Source organism: Narcine bancroftii, chromosome 6, assembly GCF_036971445.1.
Source record: "Narcine bancroftii isolate sNarBan1 chromosome 6, sNarBan1.hap1, whole genome shotgun sequence".
Classification (NCBI taxonomy): domain Eukaryota; kingdom Metazoa; phylum Chordata; class Chondrichthyes; order Torpediniformes; family Narcinidae; genus Narcine; species Narcine bancroftii.
In genome coordinates this window covers 91,174,118-91,199,035 of record NC_091474.1, presented here as the reverse complement: position 1 = coordinate 91,199,035, position 24,918 = coordinate 91,174,118, and the positions used below count along the sequence as shown (strand labels likewise).

Genomic DNA, 24,918 nt, shown 5'->3' with positions numbered 1-24,918 from the left:
ACTGTTTTTATTTCCCTACCCCATGGCATACAACTATAATTCACTGCCGGCTAGTGTGGCAGTTAATCAGCATCTCCAGTGGCCGGAATGAGTTGTAAGTACAAGGGAATGGGACTGATGAGGTTGCTCTACAAGGAGCCAGTGCACTGGGGCAGATCAAATAGAGCTCTATCCATTTTAAGACAACATTCTGTGAAGCTGGGGAATTTTCCTTGCTGTGCATCTACGGTGGCCTGCAGCTGGGTGATGAAAAACATTACTGTAGTGACTCCATTTTTCAAGGGTTACACAGAATCATTCAAACCTCAGAAGTTGCATGCAGACCACATTTCCATGGATGGACCTTTGGTACAACTTGCTGTTTGTTACAGGTAATCACTTCAAAAAGGCTTCCGAATCAGAATTTATTGTCATCAACACCTCACAAAATTCATTGCTTTGCGGAAGAATCACAGGTCCAAATATTAAAGTGATAAAGTACATTTTAAAAATTAAATTTGTGCAAAAAGAGGAGAAAGTGAGTCAGTGTGTGTGGGTCATTGTCCATTCAGAAATCTGATGGTAGCGGTGTGTGAAATTACGATGCTGTGGCCATTATAGGGACTTTGGCTGGTGGTAGGACAGGATTGGTTGATGCAGGCACCTGGGTTTAGGTGTTTTTAAAGGAACAGGATGGGAGGTCAGAGAGGGAGTGGTGGGGGAGGGGGGAGTTGCATTAGTGGCCAGGGAGAGTATCATGGCTCTAGAAAGGGAAGACACTGTAGGACAATGGTTTTCAAACTGCCCCCTAAACTCACATTCCACCTTAAGCAATCCCAATGCTGTAAGTGCTCGGTGATTAGTAAGGGATTGCTTAAGGTGGGATGTGAGTAGGAAGGGAAGGTTGAGAATGACTGCCCTAGACCCAATTATAACTGAGTTATTTTGCTTGAGAAAAATTGCCAGTGGCCCATTTCCTTTGGGGTTCTGAAACCATACACAAAACGAGTCAATGAGGTACGATTAAAACAGTGGTTTTCAAACCTTTTTCTTCCCATTCACATATCACCTTAAGCAATCCCTTACTAATCACAGAACACCTATGGCATAGGGATTAGTCAAGGTGGAATATGAGTTTGAAAAATAGGAAGGGAGCATCACTGCTCTGGGAGTAGTCTAAAGGCCCCCAAATAGCCCTCTGGACACCAAGGAATGGATAATGAGGTAGATTTTGGAATGGTGCAGTATCATGGGGTTGTTGGCATGGGAGACTTCAACTTCCCCAAAATTGACTGGCACATGTGTTTGGAGACAGAGGAGGTTAGAGAGATCTTAAATGAATACTTCAGTATTCACCAGAGAAAAGGAGCTTTATCAGGGTGAGCTCAGAATAGGATTGTGTGCTGGACGATGTTGAAATTAAAGAAGAGGAAGTGTCGCATCTTCTTAAAAATATTAAGATTGATGATCCCTGGGGCTGGATGCGATATATTCCAGGTTGCTATGGGGAGGAAATAGATAACTGGGGCATTGGCTACGATCCTCAAGTCCTCTTTGGCTACAGTGGAGGATTGGAGAATGGCAAATGTGGTCCCCTTGTTTAAAAAATAGGGAGAATTCAGGGAATTATAGAACGATGAGACATCAGTGGTGTGCAAACTATTAGGGAGGATTCTAAAGGGTAGGAATTTTGAGCATTTGAAGATGTACAGTCTACTCAAGGATAGTCAGCATGGCTTTGTGAAAGGAAGGTCATTCCTCATGAGCCTAATTGAGGTTTTTTTTTGAGGAAGTCGCAAAATAAATTGTTGAGGTAGGGCGGATAGATATGATTTTTGTAAGGCATTTGACAAGGTCCCCCATGACAAACTCATTCAGAAAGTCATGAGGCAATCCTTGGCTGTATGGATTAAAAACTGGCTTGCATGTAGAAAGCAGAGAATAGTGAATGGAAAGTATTCTGCCTGGAGGTCAGGGACCAGTCGTTGCACAGGAATCTGTTCTGGAATCCCAGCTCTGTGATTTTTTAAATAAATGACCTAAATGAAGAAATGGAAGGATGGGTCTGTGTTTGTGGATGATATGAAAGTTGGAGGAGTTGTAGATTATGCTGAAGATTGTTGTAGGTTATAAAAGGATATAGACAGGATGCAGAGTTGGGAAAAAAAGTGGCAGATGGAGTTCAATCTGGATAAGTGAACTATAGGACATTTCAGGTGCAGCACAGAATCAGGCCACCTCGGCCTCTCTTGTCTGTGCCGAACCAATTTTTTTTGCCTTGTCCCACTGACCTTAGACCTCCATACCACTCCCATCCCCTGTACCTGTAAGTGTGAGGTGATGCAAGAGAAGGCCAAGCACAGGAATAATGGTCGAAAACCTAACAGTGCAGAGGGACCTTAGGGTCCAAATCCATACATCATCTCTAAGATTGCCAGGCAGGTTGATAGGATGGTTAAGAAGGCCAATGGGATGCTGGGCTTTATTAATTGGGGATTGAGTTCAAGAGTCGAGGGGTCATGTGGCAACTCTACAAAGCTCTGGCGAGATGAAGGTTAGCAGAGCTGGGACTTTTCTCTTTGGAGTGAAGACTGATGAGAGGAAACTTGATTGAGGTCTACAAGATTCTGAAAGGCATAGATAGGGCGGACAGCAAACACTTCCCCACCCCACGCCCCCCCCCCCTCAGGAAACACTAGGGAACATCTCTACAAAGTGGAGTGAGGATGGGAATATGTTGAGAGTGACTGGAATGCTTTGCCAGGGATGGTGGCAGAGGCTGAAAGATTAGGGGCATTTAAGAGACTCTTAGACAGCCATGGGTGTTGGGGTAGGAAGGGTTTAATTTTTTTTCTGGTAGGAATAAATAAGTCAGCACAACATTGAGGGGTGAAGGGCTGTAGTGTTGTATGTTCTATGCTCAAAGAGAACATGGCCTGGGCAGTGACGGTCCTTGAGGACAGAGGCTGTTTTATTAAGACCGCCTCTTGTAGATATCCTCACTGGTCGAGTTCACAACTACTAGTAATCTTTCTCTGTCTTGTGCATTGGCACCTCCATACCAGACAGTGATGCAAAAGAGTCGAAAGCAGAGGTGCCCTTGAGGTAAGTATAAACCAGTGTGATTTATCCTCATCATAAAATCTAACATAAACCAACTGGTCTGCTTCGGGAGTTTGCTCGGATTCTCTGTACCTTGCTGGATGGTGAGGTGACTGTAGGATATTCTGCAGTTTGGCCACGGTATACTTGGATAGTTCTGATTTCACTTCTCCCACCGACAGTACAACATTCTTCAATTCCATTGGTGAAAGTTGGTTGTTGAGGATCACGTCCAGTGCTGCCATTCGCACAGCTGTCCCATACTGACCACTGCTTTGGTGATAAATAGAATTCATCTGCTTCTTCACCTAATCGTGGAAAAAAAATTAACAGTCAACAATGCAATATTGTCAATTCAACTTCTAGCGCTCATAGAATTTGTCTAATTTTCTGAACTCTACTCACACGTGCACTTCCTCCTTCAAGTAACACACAAAATCTCGGGGTAATTTAATCTATATATTTTGTTAAATTTTACATACCTACGGAGCTGAAGCAAACAAAACTTCAGTGCATTTGTACATTGTATTTGTGTGCATGACAAACTCATCTCAAGTCCACTCAAAAATGTCTGGAGACTGATGTCGAATTTGGAGATCTATACCAGAGATCAATCGAGCAATAGCAGTGGCACAGTTGGACTTAAATAATTATTCCTGACAGACCCGACTCCAATCTCAGATGCATTCACTGGATGCATCCTGTGCTACTGATCAGACACCCATGATGGGTGGAAGGGGGGCAGTTCAGAGGAAAACAGGCAAAGAGGTTCTGGGGCAGTGTTCCTTCTAAGGGGTGTGTGTGTATGTGTGTGTGTGTGTGTGTGTGTGTGTGTGTGTGTGTGTGTGTGTGTGTGTGTGTGTGTAATTTGTGCGTGTATTCCTGTTCTCCACATAAATCAATATGGAAATGCCCAAGGAGGTTCAGGAGGGGTAAAATTTGGTGCTGAATGTCATAACCACCTTTAATTTAACCTTTAAGGTCAAAAGTTTTTTTTTGACCAGCTTGCACAGACTTGCATTACTGTTTATTATTCAAGCATTTACCTGCATCAACGTGCTTAAAATGGGTGAAGGTTCCAAGTACAGCCCCCCCCCCCCCCAAAACAAAGATGGCAGGGCTAAAATTATGAAAGGGCCACTTGACTGGTACCTTTTTTTCCCTCAAGTTTATTGTCATCTGATTGTACAAGTACAACCTGACGAAACCACATTCTCCAGTCCTCCTTGGAAAACATGCAGATACAAAACCAGACAAAGCCCACATTCAGACAAGCAATACACATGCAGGACAAGAAATCATAGATACACACAAATAAATAATTGTCACTTCATGCATACGAGGGACTCAGATGGTCAGTGTGAGCAGTTCCTTTGGTCGTTCAGCATTCACACTGCCCGTGGGAAGAAGCTGTTCCTCAGCCTGGTGGTGCTGGCTCGGATACTCCTGTTTCACTTTCCCAATGGGAGCAGCAGCTGTGTGTGGGGTGTGCAAGGGGTCCTCAATCACTTTGTGCACTCTCTTCAGACAACGATCCCAGTCGATTATTGTGGGGGCGGGGGGTCGGCGGAGAGATTCTTCTGGTACCGTGGATTAACCTCTGATCCGTTTCTCAGCGGCAACCTTACTATATAGTGAAGCAGCCGGCCAGGATGCTCTCGGTAGAGCTCCTGTTGAAGAGTAACATTATGGTAGCCTTGTCGCTTCAGTCTTCTTCCGTAATTATTCATTTCTCTATTATCATTGCACAGTAGCTGCAGTACAAAAAGCACTAACTCACACTGACCTGTCTAACAATGTCCAAATCCATGGGCGTGACCAACCTGAAGAGTATGGGAACATCAATATTTGCATGTGTCCTCCCTCGCTACCCCAAGGTGCATACCACCTTGAATTAGAAATTCTATATGGAGTGAAACGTGAAAGTCTGTAGATGCTGTGATTGTAGTAAAAACACCAAAATGCTGGAGGAACTCCGCTGGTCTTTCAGCACCCATCAAAAGCAAAGAGATGTTGCCGACCGTTTCAGGGCCTGAGCCCTTCAAGGAATGAGCAGAAAGAGCCAGAAGCAGGAAATCTCAAGAAAAATTGCAGAATTCAGACATGAAGAGGAATCCAGACCAACAAGTGTTAATTGGATATGATAAGGGGGGAGGTGAAAATCTTTCATGTCTGTGCGAAAGGAGACAGGGAAGGGAGGTCTGGGGGTCAGCAACAAGGGATAGAAGTGAGGGGGGGGGTGTTACCAAAGCTAGAGAAGACTATATTTATGCCATCAGGTTGGAGGGCGCCCAGTCAGAAGATGATGTTTTGTTCCTCCACTTTGCAGATGGTCTCAGTCTGGCAGTCCTGAGACCATGGACAGACTTGTGAGCAGGGGAATGGGATAGGGTGAAATGAGTGTCCATGATATTATGGCAGACAGAAACAAGATGCTCAACATTGAAATCTCCCAGTCTGCATCCAGTCTCTCTAATGTAGAGGAGACCACAACGGGAGGGCTGGATGTAGTAAACGACCCCTGCAGATTCACAAGTGAAACATTGCTTCACAAGGAAGGACTGTTTGGGGCCCGAAATAGTGGTAAGGGAGGAGGTGTGGGTGCAAGTGGAGCATCTCCTGTGGTCACAGGGGTTGACACCAAGGGGACGATTGATGGGGAGGGAGGAGTGGACAAGGGAGTCACAGAAGGAATGGTTCCTGCGGAAGGCAAAGAGGGGAACATGTGTCTAGAGATAGGATCACGTAGTAGGTAGCAGAAATGGCAGTGTGTTGGACTCGGAGGCTGGTGGGGTGGTAGGGGAGGACAAAAGGAATCCTGTCCTTGTTGCACATAGGAGTGGAGGGGGCCAGGGCAGATGTGCGAGTAATGGAGGATATGCGGGTGAGTGCTGAGTTGATGGTGGTAGAGGGAAAGTCGCATTGTTTGAAGAAGGAGGACATCTCTGATGATCTGACATGGGTGCAGATGTGACAGAGATGGAGGAATTGGGAGAACAGAATGGAATCCTTATAGGGGACAGGGTGGGAAGAGGTGTCGTCAAGGTTTGTGAGATTGAAGAAAGTGAGAGTAATGCTAGAGATGGACCAAGTAAATTTGAGGTAAGAGTGGAGGGTGGCAGCAAAGTGGATAAAGTCAATGAGCTCATCATGGGTCCATGAGGCAGCACAAAAGTGGTCATCAATGTAGTGGAGGAAGAGTCGAGGGGCCTTGCCTGTGTCGGCTTGTAGCATAGATTGCTCATGTAGCCAACAAAAAGGCAGGCATAGCAGGGGCGAATGTGGGTACCGATGGCTACCTCTTTGACCTGGAGAAAGTGGGATGAGTCTAATAAGAAATTATTGAGGGTGAGGACAAGTTCTGCCAGCCAGAGGAAGGTGGTGGTGCAGGGGGACTGGTTGGGCCTATAGAAAGAAAGGAAGGGCTTCAAGGTCTTCAGTATAGGCAATGAATATCAAGTTCAGGGAACTGAAAGTTGTTGAAGTGATGGAGGGTGAGTGAAGTGTCCCGGATGTAGGTGGGGAGGGACTGGAACATTAGGTAGGGGTGGGGGGGTGGGTGGCAATCAGAGCTGAGACCAATTTGGTGGGGCAGAAGCACACGGACACAATTGGGTTTGTGGATCTTGGTAAGAGGTAGAAACAGGGTTAGGAAACAACAAGGTTGAGGCCAAATACATTGTTATTGCTTCACCATCACAGGTTCTAATACTTTCTCATCAACAGCACTGTGGAACTACTTCCTAAGGAATTCATTGTCATGAACATGTCACAATGTTTATTGTTTTGCAAATTTATTTCTAGGGAGCCAAGGCTTAGCAAATCCAGTGAGCGAAAAGTGAAACATGTCGTGACACACATAATCTATTCGTAGTTTTATAGTTACTCAGAGGCTTATTGGCCAGAAATGCTGATCAAAAGTCAAGAAAGGCATACTGAATGTGATATTTACCTCTTGAGTGATATGGGCACTCGGGAATTTCTGTAGTGCAGCCACAACAATAGACATCACAGAATTTGTTTGCCTCTGGGCGTACTGCAACAAGACTGGGATAGTTTCTGGAAGAAGAGCATTCTTAAGTGCCAGGAGGTACATCTTTACATCGGTTTCTTCGTTGGCTGCCTTCAGCCCATCTAAAATCATTTTCTTTGCATTTTCAACTTCCTGCAGCAACAATAAATACAAGATAAAGTTAAAGCATGTTCGAGGACGAGTGCACTTTATTCCTAACTTCATATTCCTATCATTTCAATGCCACCCTTGCCTTATCGTGGGTCAAAAGCTTTCCATCAGCATCATGAAGGTGCCACTCCCTAGCATCTTGCCAGAAGTCCATCGTTTTTGTCAGACAGGGCAACATCGACGGGCCATTAAGCCAAGCTGTACAGACCTCTGCTTTCCTGTGAGAATCATTCATAAATAGGACATTCCCCCCCCCCTCCCCCAACCATTGGAACTAAATGCAATGAGTTCACAAGGACTGACATAACCAGCTGCTTACAATGCTTATGCAGTGTTCGCGTACATGCAATGTGCACTCCCACCCCCCACCCACTTCTCTGTGGATTGCCACCTTGTCGTGGTGGAGAAGCTTGTGTGATTCTGTGATCCCAAGAGCGATGCCATCTGGAGCCATGGCAGTAAGGTCAAGGGTGAGGTCCCTGATGATGACAACTTTCCCACCCACCATTTTGTTCGAGCACCTGCCTACATTTTGTCCCTACCTTGATGAAGGGCTCAAGCCCAAAACGTTGGTTATGTATCTGTAACGTTGCTATACAAAGAACACAGTTTGACCTGCTCAGTTTCCCAAATGCACAATTTGATTTGCCAAGTATTGTCCCTTATACTAAACACGTAGGGTGACATTTAGGAACAAAATTGGAAGCAAATCAGCTTCTGTTGCACAATTAATGGTGCTCATCAACTGTCTTTATTTTTCAAGAGAGAAATATACTCACCACACTAAAAGCTTAATTGTGAACCATTGACCTGTTTTTTTAAACAATTGGGTACACGTATCAAAACCACTAACCTGGAGTTTACACAGGTCCCTCAGGCACATTTTGCCAATCACTGCTCCAATCACCAAAACAGTGGTTTCCTTCACTTCTCTGCTCACAATTTTATTCTGAAGTTTCGCCTTTAAAGAAAATATATCTGTTAGAAACACAAAGCAGGCTTGAAACAGGTCTGCATGAAGTTTGTGCTTGGTCATCAGTTTCAAATAAGAACTGATTTCCAAAAGAGTCTTTACTGCTATTTGCAATCTAGTGAAGCAAATTGATGTCTTGATCTTGGATTCAAGCACTTTGGTTATCATTTAAACTTAAAACTACTTATCTGCAAATCTTCAGTTCATTGGTGAAATTCATGACCAGGGTTTAGGTGCAGAGGCATTTAATTTAGACCAGTGGTTTTCAACCTTTTTCTTTCCACTCACATCGCTGTGCCATCGGTGTAATGTGATTAGTAAGGGATTGATCAAGGTGGGATGTGAGTGGGAAGGGAAGGTTGAGAATCACTGCTCTTGACCCAATTGTTATTGAAATATTTTGCTTGAGAAAAATTGTCATTGGCCCATTTCCTTTGGAGTTATGAAACCATGCACATAACAAGTCAATGAGTCATAACGAGTCAATGAGTCATTAAAATCAATGGTTTTCAAACTTTTTCTTCCCCTCCCATCCAAGGCACCTGTCCACATTTTTCTTAAATGTTAAAACAGCCCACATTCACCTCTTCATCTTGCAGCTCATTCCACACCCCCACCTCTATGTGAAGACGTTCCCTTTAAACTTCTCCCCTTTCACCCTTAACCCGTGCCCTCTGGTTTCTATCTCACCTACCCTCAATGGTAAACTTGCATTTACACTCCAGGAAAGAAAGTCCTAACCTTTCCTTGTAACTCAGTTCCTGAAGCCCTGGCAACCTCCTGGTAAATCTTCTCTGCACGCTTTCTAGCTTATATAACCATATAACAATTACAATACAGAAACAGGCCATCTCAGCCTTTCTAGTCCACACTGATTTAAGTGAAACTCCACTAGTCCCACCTACTTGCTCCCTGCCCATAACCCTCACATCCATCCACCCATCCAACCTTCTTTTAAATGACCCTGCCACAACCACCTCTTCCAGAAGGTCATTCCACTCAGCCACTACTCTCTGAGTGAAGAAGCTTCCTCTTAGGTTACTTCTAAGCTTTTTCCCCCTAACCCTTAACTATGACCCCACATTCCAATCTCACCTATCACCTACCCTCAAGGGGAAAAGCCTATTCACATCTACTCAATCTATCCCCCTCATAATTTTATATACCTCTATCAAATCCCACCTCACCCTTCCGTGCTCCAATGAATAAAGACCCAGTCTACTCAATCTTTCTTTGTATTCTAGATACTGCAATCCAGGCAACTTTGGTAAATCTTCTCTGCACCCTCTCTACCTTATTGATATCCTTCCTATAATTTGGTGACCAGAACTGAACACAATATTTCAATAGCTATTCAAATGGCTGAGGGATTTAAAATTAAAAAAAAGCAGTGGACAACAATGCTAACACTTGAATTAATTTCCCACCAAGTAGGTAAAGGAACCACATACAAAATAAAAACTAATTTAGATCTGATCATTTTTAAGGAGGCACGTATTTACTGGTAATCTCACATTGAAAGAATCTCGAGAGAAACATGGTGGTACTTTGCTCACTTCTCAATAAACTTTCCTGGTTCTCCACTAGCAAAGCAGGAGGGTGTATTAGCTAATGGCACTTAACATTTCACCCTGCCGGTATAAATTTATTTAAACATTATTTTCTCGTATTGATGGATACGAGTCTACTCTCCCCTTGAGCGATAGCACGTATACAGTACATACCAGCAATGTGTTTAAAAGCTCTTTAGATGGATGGGAAGAGAACGCGGCAGCGTGCAAGAACGTCTGTACTTGAGAAACTTGTTTCTCTTTCGTGAAATCCAGATATTCCGAAAGTGCAGACAGGGATGATTCCGTCTGGGCCGCAGTGGCTGCATCTATCAGAAAGGAGCTAGGATAAATCACAGATGGTAAGAGGTGTTCAATTGTAGAAATGTGGTAACTGGGTGCCAAATCATTGCAATTCTCTTCAAAGGCTTCGGTTGTTTCCCTCCAAATCAAAAAAGCTGTAATTTTATTAAGGTAAAAGGAATCGAGCAGATTTATCAACTGAGTAATGATGAAAATACCCACATTCTTTATTTGATGCACTCTAGTGTTGTTGATGGAAAATAAATGAAGCATTGTTGCTTGCATTTTTCAACAAATGGCTTTACCCAGTAATAAATGGTTCAGAAAGTAGCCGGCAGCAAAGGATGGCCCAATGGAAGTTGAAACAGATGTGGCCTATGAAAACTTGTTGTCACATTTGGTAAAGTCGTGAACATTCTCAGAAAGGAAAAGCCCTAGAATTTCTACCAGAAACCAGAATTTTATGTACTATAAGTTGGAAGTCTGGGGGGAAAAACACAAACTTTTGCATAAGATCGAATTAGGTCTGCAATAATGAAGACATTAGTTCTGAAGCAGGTGTGAACCAGTACGGAGACCTAGAATGAATAGAATGTAGGAGAAAGTGCAATGGGGACAAGGACTCAGTGTGGGATTGAAAACCTAGTGGCATCATACAGGATTGACTGAGGCCGTAGATGGGCCAGATGCTGGAGAAAGGGAGGGAGAGTCAAGAAACTATGGACATTTCAACTTTGCAATGCAGCTGAGGCTTTAAAGTTCTTGTTTATTAGAACAAGAGGACATTTAAAAAAAAGCACATCATTAGTAATGATTATTTTGTCTATTTAATACATTCCTCGCACTCTTGCTCTATTATTCATTGTAACATCAAATTGACCCACATGGTGTATCTTGCTTATTGTCAAATCCCTATACCGTCATGTTTGTTCAGTTGATCATGCAACCCCTCCATTCTACTCTAGCATTAGTTTTCTCGTGTGTGTGTGTGTGTGTGTGTACAGATGCTGTAATTCCACAATTTTGTTCCTATTTCAGATTTCCACTAGTCTTCAAAACTTGTTTGTGAGAAATTGACAGAACGGTTGAAGATGACCAAATGCATATTCCAGCATCTGTCAAAGATTTGGGCGTGGCATGGTTAACGTAGATGTTACAGCGCCAGCGACCCAGGTACGAATCCGCTGCTGTCTGCACGGCATTTGTACATTCTCCCCGAGTCTGCGTGGGTTTCCTCCAGGAGCTCCAGTTTCCTCTCAGCCTTCAAAACATACGGGGATTGTAAGTGAAATGGGTGTAATTGGACAGCACGGGCTCGTGGACATGAAAGGCCCGTTATTGTGCTGTATGTCTAAATTTTAAATTTGAATTTTTTTTAATTAACTTTTTTTTTTAATACATTTTATCTCTTTGCATCCAAGTGAACTACTTCTCTTCCAATTCTCAAGAGAACTTTTCCAACAAGAGTCCTGATCCACACCTCAGGAGAGAATGGTTTGATCAGAACACGATTTTTATCTGCTAAAAAGCATTTTCTCAAATTTTAAACAAAAGTACATTCACACTAATAACAACAAGTGCCACTGACTTACATCTCATTGCCTGTTCCCCTCTTCAGAAAATTCAGGATCTCGGTCTTCTTTGCTTCCCTTAGTAGATTAACAAAATTCAGAAAAACCTTAGTTGCAGAAAGATCTTGCAGATTGATTTTTTTATTGAGACTTTTCAAATGGCCATTTTCCTTAAAGAAAAGCAAAGCAACCTTTCATTGTTCATTTGTCCAATGCTTAACAGCAGCTTAAGTTAAGAAGTCTCAAAATATTCATCAAAGTATAAAGGTGGTGCATGTCTGGATAATTACTGCAAGGTGATTGAATAAACATGGAAGAAAAATCCCTAAATGTATGTCTGACAGATCAGAAACACTCTTCAGGAGGCAGGTTGGACGTGTCAATGACGACTGTCTGCAGACGGCTTCATGAACAGAGATTACACTGCAAGATGCAAACCACTAGTGGGGAGGTGTAAAGGAACTACGCAAGACCTAAAGCAGACCTCCTTTGCCAAGGTTTGCATCTTGCAGTGTAGCCTCTGCATTTCGGTTCATGAAGTCTTCTGCAGACAGTCGTCATTGACACATCCACACTTGCCTTCTGAAGAGTGTTTCTGATCTGTCGGACATACATTTAGGGATTTTTTTCTTCATTTTGATGAGAATTCTTCTGTCACCAGCAGTGGAATCCTTCCATGGAATACCAGTCCCTTTGCAGTTACTGAGCTCACCAGTACGCGCTTTCTTCTTAATGATGTTCCAAACAGTAAATTTTGGTATTCTTAAGGTTTGGGCAATGTCTCTTACTGTTTTACTCTTGTTTTTTCCAGACTCATAGTGGGTTCTTTGACTTTCATTGGTGGAACTCTGGTCCTCTTATTGCATAATGGCAACTACAGACTCCAAAGGTGATCCAAAACTTTGAAGCAACCTAGCTCTCTTATACCAGCACCGATGAAATGATTAAACACACCCGAGTACTCACTAACTGCTGTGAAGCCAAATATCCCAAACATTACAGTGTGCCGAACTGAGGGGACCATGTATAAAAAGTGCTGTAATTTCTACATGGTCAAGCCAAAATATATAAAAATCACCTTGAATAAAATCTGGAAAGTGCACTTTAATTACATGTGAATTGTTTGATTTCAAATTTAAAACTATGGATCACAGGGCAAATAAAGTTAAAAAAAAATGTGTGTGTAGTGAGAAAGACAATACCCATGTATACATATTATTTACAGGTATATTATATAAATTGATATATGCATTTATTTTTCATTTTTATATTGATATTATAAGCACGTTAAGCAACAAGCATTAGGTACACAGACATTTTTATCTTTAGGAAGGATCGTAGACGTGGGCATGCCTTTCGAGTCTGCGCAATAGATTTTTTTGGGGGATGCAGTATGCGCAGTACTGGCCCCACCCTTTATACCCAGGATTTATCCGCCACAGCCTAGCACGCAGGGATGGTGACAGCCAGGTCCTCAGGTTGTAGGTATTATGTCAGAGGTCCTTCTGCTAGATGGATGGACTGACAAGGCTAACAACCCCTGGGTTTGAAGTCAGAATTGTCCTTCCCTTAGGCTGGCTACCAAGGCTAACGAGCCCAGCCTATCCATCCAATTATACCGCCGTGCACTCGGTCGCGCCATGACGTAGCAAACTCAGTGAAAACGGGGGACGCTGACAAGGTATTGCTATGGACACAGTAATGTAGGAGAGGCCATTTGCAGGGGCCTCCTGCCTGGCGAGCCAGACAGTGGCCATGTGGCGATTACTACACCAAGAAAGGAGAGGCGATGTTTTACATGTGCATTTTCCCTGGGTGAATGGGAAATCAGGACCAGTCTTCACCTGCACTCCCCCAACTTCCACTCCACTGTCAAACAGCACAGTGGGAGCTTGCTTGTCATGAAACATGCGTTCCAAATAGCATTTTAAAAAGTTGGAAAGGTACTGTTAATAACTCGAGAGTGGTAGTGGCGGGGTTAGGGAGAAATGGTGGAGTGATTCCTATAGGGTGGCTGAGGGGATAGAGGTTCAGAGATGGAAGGGCAGGGAGGATGGAGACCAATGATTGTGAGGTCTACAGATAAAAGAATTGTAGCTGGAAACAAATAGATACAGATACTTGAAGGTTGGAACAAAGCGGGAGACTCAACAGCTGGACTAGGGTAGATGTGCATGCAAGACTCGGGGCCCAAATCTGAGTGGTGTGATTTGATTTAGAAGTGGACATTGTCATATTCCACTCTAGAAAGTGCAATTTTCTAATGTACGGTACTGAAAAATGTATAGGGGTTATACATGGGGAGTAAATTGGGTGCATGGACTCGTGGGCCAAAATGGCCTGTTACCGGGCTGCATGCCTAAATTTTAAAAAAGCCACATGACTAAATTTCCAGATTGTTATCTCAAACTCTAAATAAAATGTAAATCTTTCCTAGTATTCAAGAGCAGTGAATTTTGCAGGATTTTTTTCCCCCAAAATTTTTTCATTACATAATTCACTCATTATGCTGAATTCAGAACTCATATTTTGAAGGTCACTTGCTTGATTACCACACTAAGGCAAAGCAAAAACATCTTGAGTGTTGATGCTTCAGAGTTTCATGTACCTGTGTTTTATCTTGACCTTGTGTTCTATCTGTGATTTTCTTCCATAGAACATCACAGCGCAGTTCAGGGTCTTTGGTCCATGATGATGTGCCAACCTATATATAACGTACTCAAGAAAGTAAACTGTCCCTACCTTATTCCTCTTAAATCTCTTGCACTTTAAGCCTATGCTAAATAGTTGAAGCATCATCTGCCCAATGAACATTCGCTTTATCCATTCCTTTCATAATTGTATAATCTTCTGAGATCACCCGACAGCCTCCTTTGCTCAGGGAATAAAGACAGCCAAGTTAACCTCTCTCCAACTCGACCCTTCTAGTCCCAACAACTAACCAATGAATTTCCTCTGCACTCCTTACAATGTACATATCCCACCGATAAGCGTCTCGAGCTGCACACACTGTTATGGTCGAAAACAATGCCTTGTACAGCTCAATCATGAGCTCCCAACCTTTGTACTCATACCCTACTCAATGAAGATGAGGGGGCCACACTGTCCAGCTGGGATGCCACCTCCAGGGAATTGTGCAGCTCTACCTTCGGGCTCTCTGTTCTACAAGACTCTTCAGGGCTCTACCGTTTACTGGGCAAGTCCTAGCCATGATTTGGCTTACGAGAGTGCAAAACCACACATTTGTCAGAATTAAATTCCATCTGCCATTCCTTGGCCCATTTTCCCGACTGCTCTAGATCCCGTTGGAAACTTGGATATCCTTCCCCACTGTCCACAACATTACCAATTTTGGTGTCATCTGCAAATTTACTAAACTTATTCATTAAATTACCATCAAAATAATTGAGAAGCAACAGTGGACCCAACACTGACATCTGCGGCACACCACTGGCCACAGGCCTCCAATGAGAAAAGAATTCTCCTCCAATTATCCTCTGACTTGAACTAATCTTGAATCCAATTGACCAGATCGAATCTGTCATGATCTTACTGATTGGTGGAGCAGGTGCAAGCACATGCACAGACATCTAGTACTCCTTTAATGCACTAGCGCCAGGCTTGGTTGGTCGAGGAAACGGATATCTGAAGATCAAAATCCAAGATCTGGAATAAAATGCATCCCCACTGGGTAGCAGTGAACCAGGTCCCTGACAGACACTAATCCAAGCTCCATAATGGGATGAGATTACCAGGCTGACAGAGGAAGACATTCAACCACATCAAAAGGTTCCTTGGAAGAATGACTCCGAGGAATCCTCGACCCACGACTGTTCAGGGTGGAGAAGGCACATTTGAGATGATGGTGTCAATTTGAGGGGCATACAAAGACCTTGGGTAAAGTCGACCACCATAAAAATTACTCTCTTGCCTCATCAGCCAGGTGCTACATCTGTGAAAGGCTATGGTCCCACCTCGTAACCACCTAAAAACACATGGTGGAAACAATGTGACACGCTCATGGTTATTGTTTGGAGTACGAGTACAAAAGTTGGAACCTCATGATAGAGGCAGTGTTTTGACCATACTGGAACAATGTGTGAAGTCCTGGTCACTTAACTATAGGAAGGATATCAATAAAGGGTATAGAGGAAATTCATTGGGAAGTTGTTGGCCCAAATTGTTGGCAATATATCTTTATCTCTTCTGGATAATGCAAAACCAGTAGAGTTCCTCCAGCATTTCTTTGCGTGCTTACTACAATCACAGCAGACTTTTGCGCGTCACTTTTACAACACACAAGACCGTGTGGAGTAAGTCATTGTCGAACCCAAGAGACTGTGCAAGAAGAAGTCAGTACCAGTGTATCATCAACTTTTTGGACATTGGAATAACCACAGGGCTATCTGATGATGACTCAACTTAGGATTTCTGTGTGCAGCACACCAGGACAGTTTATGTACCATCATCACTTTTCTGTCATAAATATGTGATATGGTTAATTATTTTTGTGCTGACAGGGCCACTTTGGGACAGCTCCACATTACTGCAAGTCCAGATTTAAGGGTGGCTTCTGTTATTAAGAGATAACTGCCACTCCTTGTAACTGTCTACAAGGAGGAGAATGGGTTAAGGTTACAACTATTACAGAGTTCTGTGTTGTGTATTGGTCTATGTGTTGTGTGGTTTTGTGTTGGAAAGTAACAGTTTGCCTTTAAGAGCCAAGGTGAAGGTGGACTGCTGAGAGAGTGGGAGATGGACTGGGCATGTGCAGAAGATGATCTAGAGATTTCTGGACTTGGAAGACAAACCACCACTGGGTGTGGCTGTGGAGTGGAAGGAGGCCCAAACACGAGTCATTGTCTGGGAGACAGTTCCGAATGTTGGGCATTTTAAAAGGGAGGAACATTCCGAAGGCAGTCAGAAGAATCCGGACCAAGCCAGCTGTTCCTCTCTCTGCAAGCATCACAAGAAGACAACTTCGAATTTTGTGCTCTCTCTCTCTCTCTCTCTCTCTCTCTCTCTCTCTCTCTCAAAGATATTTTGGCTTCAGTTTACCAAACAAACTGAATTTTGTTTAAGATCTTTACTTCGATTGAAATCGAAGTTCTGTGAGTCTTGAGTGTTTTGTGTCTAAGGTTTTTTTTCTGTGGGCTGGTTGGATTTATAATTTAGACTTTGATTACATATGTTATATTTAGGCTGGGGAATTTATTAGTTTTACACTGTTATAGAAATTTGCACAGTAACCAGTGGGCATTGTTATAAAAGGGGGATTTTTGTTAATAAAGTAATTGTTCATCTTTACCCCTGTGTGATATGCCTTCTTTGATCTTGTAACACAATGAACACATTGTGGGTAAAGGGATGAGGAAGGGTTAACCTGGAAAGGGAGCAGTGAGATGAGGCTGCAACTGGGTGAGGCCACATCTGGAGGACTGCGTGCAGTTCTGGTCTCCTTACCTGAGGAAGGATGTACTGGCTTTGGAGGTGGTGCAGAGGAGGTTCATCAGGTCAATTCCAGAGATTAGGGGGTTAGCCTATGAAGAGAGACTGAGTCACCTGGGACTGTACTAACTTGAATTGAGAAGAACGAGAGGGGATCTTATAGAATGTATAAAATTAGGAAAGGTGTAGATAAGATCGAGGTAGGTAAGTTGCTTCTATTGGTGGGGGTGACTAGAACTAGGGGACATAGCCTCCTGATCCAGGGTAGTAGATTTAGGACGGAGATGAGGAGGAACTCCTTTTCCCAGAGGGCGGTGAATCTGTGGAATTCACTCCCCTTTGAAGCAGTGGAGGCAACCTCAGTAAATATGTTTAAAACAAGGTTGGATAGATTTCTACATAGTGGGGGAATTAAGGGATATGGGGAAAAGGCAGGTAGGTGGGGATGACCCGATCATCAGATCAGCCGTGATCTCATTGAATGGCGGAGCAGGCTCGACAGGTGGGATGGCCGACTCCTGCCCCTATTTCGTATGTTCTTAAAGTCCCTGTTTGCTTGGACTCTGTGAGGAAAGAATTCAAGTGTCAAATGGCAACATTACAATTTATCTGTAACCACCACTCAATTTTAGAATAAAGCCCAATACAAAATAAATATTGCCAACCAAATCCGTCAATGAAATCTGCAGAACGTCACTGACTCTTTGCTTCGGACAGCCGATAACCTTGGAGCAGAACCTCATGCCATGGTGGGTCATGACTCAGGACTTTTACCATCTTACTGGAGCATCAGAATCAAGACTGAGAAACAAACCTGGTCTTCACCAACGTAGTATCATACAACATAGAACACTACGCATAGTACAGCTCATTGGCCCTCAATGTTGTGCCAACTTAAATATTCCTATCAAAAAAAATTTAAATCTTTCCTACTCCGTAATCCTCTATTTTTCTTTCATCCATGTGCCTGTCTAACAGTCTCTTAAATGCCCCTCATGTTTCAGCCTCCAACACCATCCCTGGCAAGGCATTCTAGGCACCCACAACTCTCTGTGTGTGTGTAACAAAAATACCACTGATGTCTCCCCTAAGCTTTCCTCCCTTCACTTTGTGCACGTCCTCTGAGGTTTGCTATTCCCAACATAGGAAAAAGGCACTGGCTGTCAATTTCTCAGCATCTTGTAGACCTCTATTAAGTCTCTTTCATCGCTCCAGAGATAAAAGCCCAAGCTCTGCTAGCCTTGCCTCATAAGACTTATTTTCCAACCCAAGCAACATCCTGGTAAATCCATAGCTTCCACATCCATCCTGTGATGAAGTGACCAGAACCTAACATGTGATCTCACCCAAGATTTGTAGAGTTGCAGCATGACCTCTCGACTCCCGAATTCAATCCGTCAACTTATGGGGCCCAGCGTTCCATAGACCTTCTTAACTATTCTATCAGCCTTGAGAGGTGTATGGACCCCAAAGTCTATTCTTCCACACTGTCACTCAGCCCTCAGGTTTGATCTTCCAAAATGCATCACCTCACACTTATCCAGATTGAACTTCATCACCCAACTCTCCATCCTGTTTATATCCTTTTATAATCTATGACAACCCTCAGCACCATCCACAACTCCTCCCACCTTTGTTTCATCCACAAACTTAATGACTCATCCTTTCACTTCTTCATCTAGGTCATTTATATAAAATAAAAATCACAAAACCCAGAACAGATCCCTGCAGAACTCCACTAGTCACTGACCTTCACGCAGAATACTTTCCCTCCATGACTACTCTCTGCTTTCTACCTGCAAACCAATATTTTATCCACACAGCCAAGATTCCATGGATCGCGTGCCTCATGACTTTCTGAGCGAATCTCCCATGGGGGACTTTGTCAAATGCCTTACTAAAGTCATATACACTACATCTCCTGCCCTACCTTCGTCAATTTATTTGGTAACCTTTTCAAACAACTCAATTAGGCTTGCAAAGCATGACCTTCTCCTCACAAAGCCATACTGACTATTCCCGAGAAGATTTCTCCAAATGCTCATAAATGCTCATAAATTCTGTCATTAAGAATCATCTGCAATAGTTTGCACACCATTGGCACGAGGACTCACTAGCAATGGAAGGAATGGGGGGGGAGGGGGGGGCGAATGTTTTTACTGTTGTGCCGAGAGTCCCTGGATTTTCCTCTAGCTCTCCCGCAGCCTCTGCAGCCCGTTCAATCCATTAGCAAGATGAGCTCCAGTTCCAAACCTCTGATACGATCATGAAGCCTTCCATCTCTCTCCCCGCCCCCCTCTCAAAGTCCCTTTGAGAGTCCACGTAGCCACAGGGAGAATTTGCAAACACCACACCCAGCACAAGACAACGTGATTGAACCCTGCCTGTTGAGCAGCATCCCTAGAGTTGAACCATTCTGCAGGACACGGGCAGTTTGATATTGCTGCTTATACAGGCAGCCCCCCCCACCCCACCATGTTACGAGCACCCGATTTACGGACAACTTGCCTTTCCCCCCAATTCGAGCATCCACATAACGTTAACTCATGAATGCCCCTTCCGGTATGCAAGACATGGATGGAGCAAGATTAAGTGTTAACTTTTAATTGTGATTTATTTTGCATAGAAAGGTAAAATATATACTACAAACATTTGACCAACTGATGCTAAAAATGCTAAATAAGAACCATATGAACCTGTTCCAACTTACCTACAAATTTGCTTAAAGACAGACTTAGGAACGGAACTCGTTCATAACCTGGGGACTGACTGTACTCTCATAAAAACGATGATCCTGCATGGGGTTTCTGTTTGCTTACAACCTCCACGTTGGAAAGGATGAACTCCCAAAATTCTTGTTAGTGATTCGAATTCCAGGACATGGACTCCATGGCTTACTTCATGTTATCCAGTGCATCAAGGATTTTGCTGTGCAGTTCGATCAGCAATCTTTTAGAAGCTGCCCTAACAAATTGCTCATGGAGATAGGCAACCTTGCTCATCAGTGAATGAACATACAGACTTGCAGTATCCTTGCCTCCTACATTATGGTCTGCATTTCATCATATGGTATCAAGCCTCTCACTAGTGCCTTAAGTAGGTGTTGCTTTAACAGCAGCACTGCTGCAGATCTAGGAGAGCAGAGACACATCACTGCTCCCAAAGGTTCAACCACCCAGTCCAAAAGTCACCAGCTCCAAACAGGAGCCGCTGGTGCATGCAAGTAAAATCCTGCCACGGCGGGGCCTGTGCCAAAGGTGGCGGTGCCTGTGCTCGACAGCAGACTCCCGGGAGCACAGACTGCCTCAGGGCATCAGAAATGGGGAAGACCCCCATCCCCCTCCCCGTCGAGAAGAAGAAGCAGAGGAGATGACCCTGCAGGATGGTGGCCACAGTGGCAGACCAGCGAGGGGATCAGAAGCTACACAGGCTGCGGGTGTCTCGCGGTCGGGGGACCCATACAGACTGAGGACCACTGGAGATTGCCTCATGAGAAGTACGTATCAGAGCAGGGGATGCAAGAAGGTGCTGAGAGCAAGAAGGCTCCCGGTGATAGGTTAAGGCTTCCTGATAATGTTGGAGGGTTGGATCTGGAGCTTGGGTTGCCGATGAGTCTGCGCAGCGGCAGAGACTGCAAGAGCACTGGGGGTGAATTCACGGACACTCAGTGACTCTGAAGGGACTCTCTTTTGCTTCTATTTCTTTCTGCAAGGGGCTCCGGGTGACATTAATGGACTCTTTGTCCACCTTATGGCAAGCAGAGGGCAATTTCATGCAATATTACGAGACAATCAACAAATCTTGAATCTTCTCCATACTAGTCATACAAAATTCGAGATTTTCTTCCTCCGTCCCCAAGTCAAATTGTTCTGAGAGCAGCAGCAACGTCCACAATGCTCAAACTAAAATCTGAGGATATTGGTGAATCCCTTAACCTTCTTGACTTGATCATGTCAGTTGTGACACCTCAGTATGCCCCTCCTTACATTCAAATTCCTTTATAACATCCTACTTTTCTTCAGCCCCATAATCCTCTTTGATACCCAATTCTCCTGAATTGGAGTGTGGTGCAGTCAGCATGGCCAGTGACCCATGTTCGAATCCCACGTTGACTGTCAGGAGTTTGTATGTTCTCCCTGGATCTGTGTGGGTTTCCTCGGGCAGCTCCAGTTTCCAAAACGTGCGCTTCTGACTAGGCGGCACGGGCTCGTGGGCCGGAAGACCCGGTTACCGCGCCGTACACCTAAATTCCAAGATTTAAAAGCAAGTTGTTCATGCCCAATTGTAACGAGTCTATTGCCCTGATTTTAATTTAGCCCCAGGCAGCTATCAAATTTGTGCAACCCTAAACACTCTCTTTTCAGAATCCTACCCCAAGGACCAAGCTTTTGCAAATGCTAGAATTTGGAGCAAAAATCAAGTTGCTGGAGACACTAAGTAGTTCCAACAGCATCTGTAGGGAGAAAAGGAGAGTCAACTTTTCAGGTCGTGACCCTTCATCAAGAATTGATAGGGTCTTGATCAGAAATGCCAACTATTTCCCTCCACAGATTCTGCCTGACCTCCTTGGTTTCTCCAGCAATTCCCAATGTTGTTCCATGCCAAATTTTTGTTGAGAATATTTCTGAAAAGAGCCTTGTGATGTTTTAACATAGATATAAATGCTCATTGTTATATGGAGTGTGACAGAGTATATAGATTTGTTTTTTGGAGACAAATTGGGAAAGGTTTGTTATAGTAGGTCACACACAAACACTTTAAAACAGATCTTATTTGAAGTACTGGAGCTCTGCCCTATGCTAGGCATATCGGGGCCTCAGAACTTTTGCAAGAGCTTTGAAGAGTGCTCAAGAGACTTCACTAAATGATTGTTGATTACAAAAGGTAACAGATGAAAGAGCTTGCTGGAAAGAGAGAGAGAGAGAGAGAGAGAGAGAGAGAGAGAGAGAGAGAGAGAGAGAGAGAGAGAGAGAGAGAGAGAGAGAGAGAGAGATCATTGTACAGTGATACAGCCAGCAGAAGCAGCTGGGACTGGAAGAGGACAAGCTGGCAAGCTTATGGAAAGCCCATTTGAATGACAACCTGGTCAAACCCCTTGGGTTCATGCAAGAGGAGAAGATTGGCTGTCTAATATTTCACTTGGAATAAAGGAAAAGAAAAGGAACTCTGTGGTGACCTGAAAGAAAGAGGTTATCATTTGGAGAACCCTGAACAGACAAGTTTCGTCAGCAAGACACTGAAGTGGCTGACTAAAAAGGAATCAGTCGCGGATGTCATCGTACAACAAATCTCCCTCTGAAAACCAATGAGAACCTTCCTGAGCGGTAACCATTAACCTATCAAGCACCAAAGCCTGGGGAACTTTATAAATGTTAAATTCTGTGCACAGTATAAGAATTGCCTGTAACCAGTGAACTTGGAGGAATGAGAAGAGAGATTGGACTGTGAGCCAAAGAATTTTTCTGAATTTACACACACATTACATACACGTGCACTTAGAATTAAAAGGTGGTTAAGTGAGTCAATAGAGATAAGTTAAAATTTGATTCATTTTCATGTTTAAAGATAATTAAAAGCAACTTTTGTTTAAGTAACCATTTGTCTTGGTGAATATCTATTGCTGCTGGGTTTTGAGGTCCTCTTAGCTTGTAACAGGAGTGAAACATGAAAGTCTGCAGACACTGAGATTGTAGTAAAAACACACAGAACTGCTGGAAGAACTCAGCAGGTTGCACAGCATCCAAAGGAAGTAAAGATTACATTCCCAACATTTCAGGCCTTCTTCAAAGTAGAAGCTAAAAGCAGGCTGGCATCTTGATTAAAGACTAAAGGGGGAAGAATGGGGGGGGGGGGGGGGAGTCCAGACCAACAGCCAAAAGGTGTTCATTGGATAAGAGGAAACATGAGAATGGATTTTGGCTCTGTGAAAGGAAACAGTGAAAATGGGAGAGAGAGAGAGAGAGAGAGAGAGAGAGAGAGAGAGAGAGAGAGAGAGAGAGAGAGAGAGAGAGAGAAACAGAGAAGAGGAAAGGAGACAGACGGAAGATGGGGGGGGGGGGTTTAAACAGAAACCAGAGAACACGATGTTCATACCGTTTGGTCAGAGGGTGCCCAGACAGAAGATGAGGTATTGTCTCTCCAACTTACAGGTGGTGTCAGTCTGTCAGTGTATGAGACCATGTCGGCAAGGGGCAGGGAATTGAAATGGGTAATCCACGGCATTGCAGTAGACAGAGCCAAAGTGCACAATGAAGCGATCTCGCAGTCTGATCCAACAATACAAAGACATCTCAAGTAATACATGGAACATATATTGGATATGATTTGAGATTTAACTGTGTCAGAGTTTTTAAAAAAATTAACAAACCAATCTGCTCAGTAAATGTGTAATGTTCACACAGTGTGGTACTTACAAGTGTACAGTTCTTACAGGGTATCTTCTCCACAAAACCAGTCATAGAAAAGGACGTGAAGATCCCAAGATTAAGCAGTGATTCCTGAAGACTTTTCCCATAAACTGTTTTGGGTCTTAACTCTGAAGTCAAATAGTAAAGCTGCTGCCTGTTGTGAGAAATAATTGTTTCACTCAACAGAGTCACATCCACTTCTGACAACAAATTTGAAAAAATACAGGACAAGAAAAAAAAAACAAACCAGATATGATTAGAAAAATATGGGCAATGTCAAAATTAGCAATACAAGCTGCCTTGATAAATTGCACCTTGTAATTCCCAAAATTCTCGGTCTTAACCAAACAAACTTCCAAGGTGTCAAAGCCACGTCGGCCCATGCTGGTGAAACTCAGCAGGTCAGACAGCATCCATAGTTAAAAATAGTCAGGCAACATTTTGGTTCTGCACCCTTCATAGAGACTAGTGGGAAGGATATAAAGGGAAGCTAGGGCAGCGCCCCCCAGAGGTAATAGGACGCAAGGTCTAGAGGTAAAAAGACCTGTAGAGGGAGAGATCTTGAGAAAGGGGAGGGCAGAAACGGAAAATAACTGACTATTTCTACACATGAATGTTTACCCAGGCAACTTTGCTCAAGATTCAAGCATCTGTGTTTTTTGCTTTTGTTGCATCCAGGGAACAGTTTTTGCTTCAGCTCTATTCAGAAGCCCTCTTTCAACTCTTTGCTCCATGACATTGATGATTGTATCAGTGTTGATTTCTGTATGGATCAGCTCGTTGACTGGTGTAATGACAACACCTCCCCTTCCCCCCCCCATTCTCCCTCCCTTCCCTTCCCCTCTGTCTTCTTTCCTCCAGCTCTCCACCCCCTTCCCTCTCCATTCACAGAGCCATACCCCTCCCTCCTGCTTGCTGGTGAGTCCTCCCTCCCTTCTCCACCTATTACCCCCTACCTGTCACCCTGCCCCTCCCCTCATTTTGTTTGAGCGCCTGCTGGCCTTTTGCTCAGACCTTGATGAAGGGCTCAAGCCCAATACGTCAGTTATGTATCTTTATCCTCGCTATATAATGTCCCCTGCAGCCGCTGCAACCGTGTCTGCCTGTCCCGCATCGGACTTGTCAGCCACAAACGAGCCTGCAGCTGACGTGGACTTTTACCCCCTCCATAAATCTTCGTCCGCGAAGCCAAGCCAAAGATAAAGTACACTGTTTGACCTGCTGAGTTTCTCCAGTGTTGCATTGGTATATATGTGCTGTATGAAAATATTAGTCGTATACATCTGTCAGCACAATGCAAAGATTAAGGAACAATAAATCGTTTTTAATATTTCTTTTCCGAGGTTTCTAGAACTCTCCAAATCTTTTAATGCTGCCCTCAAATCATTTACATCTATTCAAA

The 24,918-nt window shown here is 43.7% G+C and overlaps 1 protein-coding gene across 1 annotated transcript in view; it reads right to left on the bottom strand.

Annotated features, from left to right (window-relative positions):
* The window catches only part of LOC138736338 (microsomal triglyceride transfer protein-like), a 51,094-nt gene that overhangs the window by 10,788 nt on the left and 15,388 nt on the right, over positions 1-24,918 (bottom strand). The window contains exons 7-13 of the mRNA XM_069885682.1: positions 23,523-23,670; positions 14,270-14,365; positions 11,683-11,831; positions 9,962-10,130; positions 8,118-8,225; positions 7,034-7,246; positions 3,175-3,389 (exon numbers count right to left, since the gene is read on the bottom strand). Of these exons, the coding sequence (XP_069741783.1) occupies positions 3,175-3,389; positions 7,034-7,246; positions 8,118-8,225; positions 9,962-10,130; positions 11,683-11,831; positions 14,270-14,365; positions 23,523-23,670 (1,098 nt within the window). The remainder of the gene's footprint in view (positions 1-3,174; positions 3,390-7,033; positions 7,247-8,117; positions 8,226-9,961; positions 10,131-11,682; positions 11,832-14,269; positions 14,366-23,522; positions 23,671-24,918) is intronic.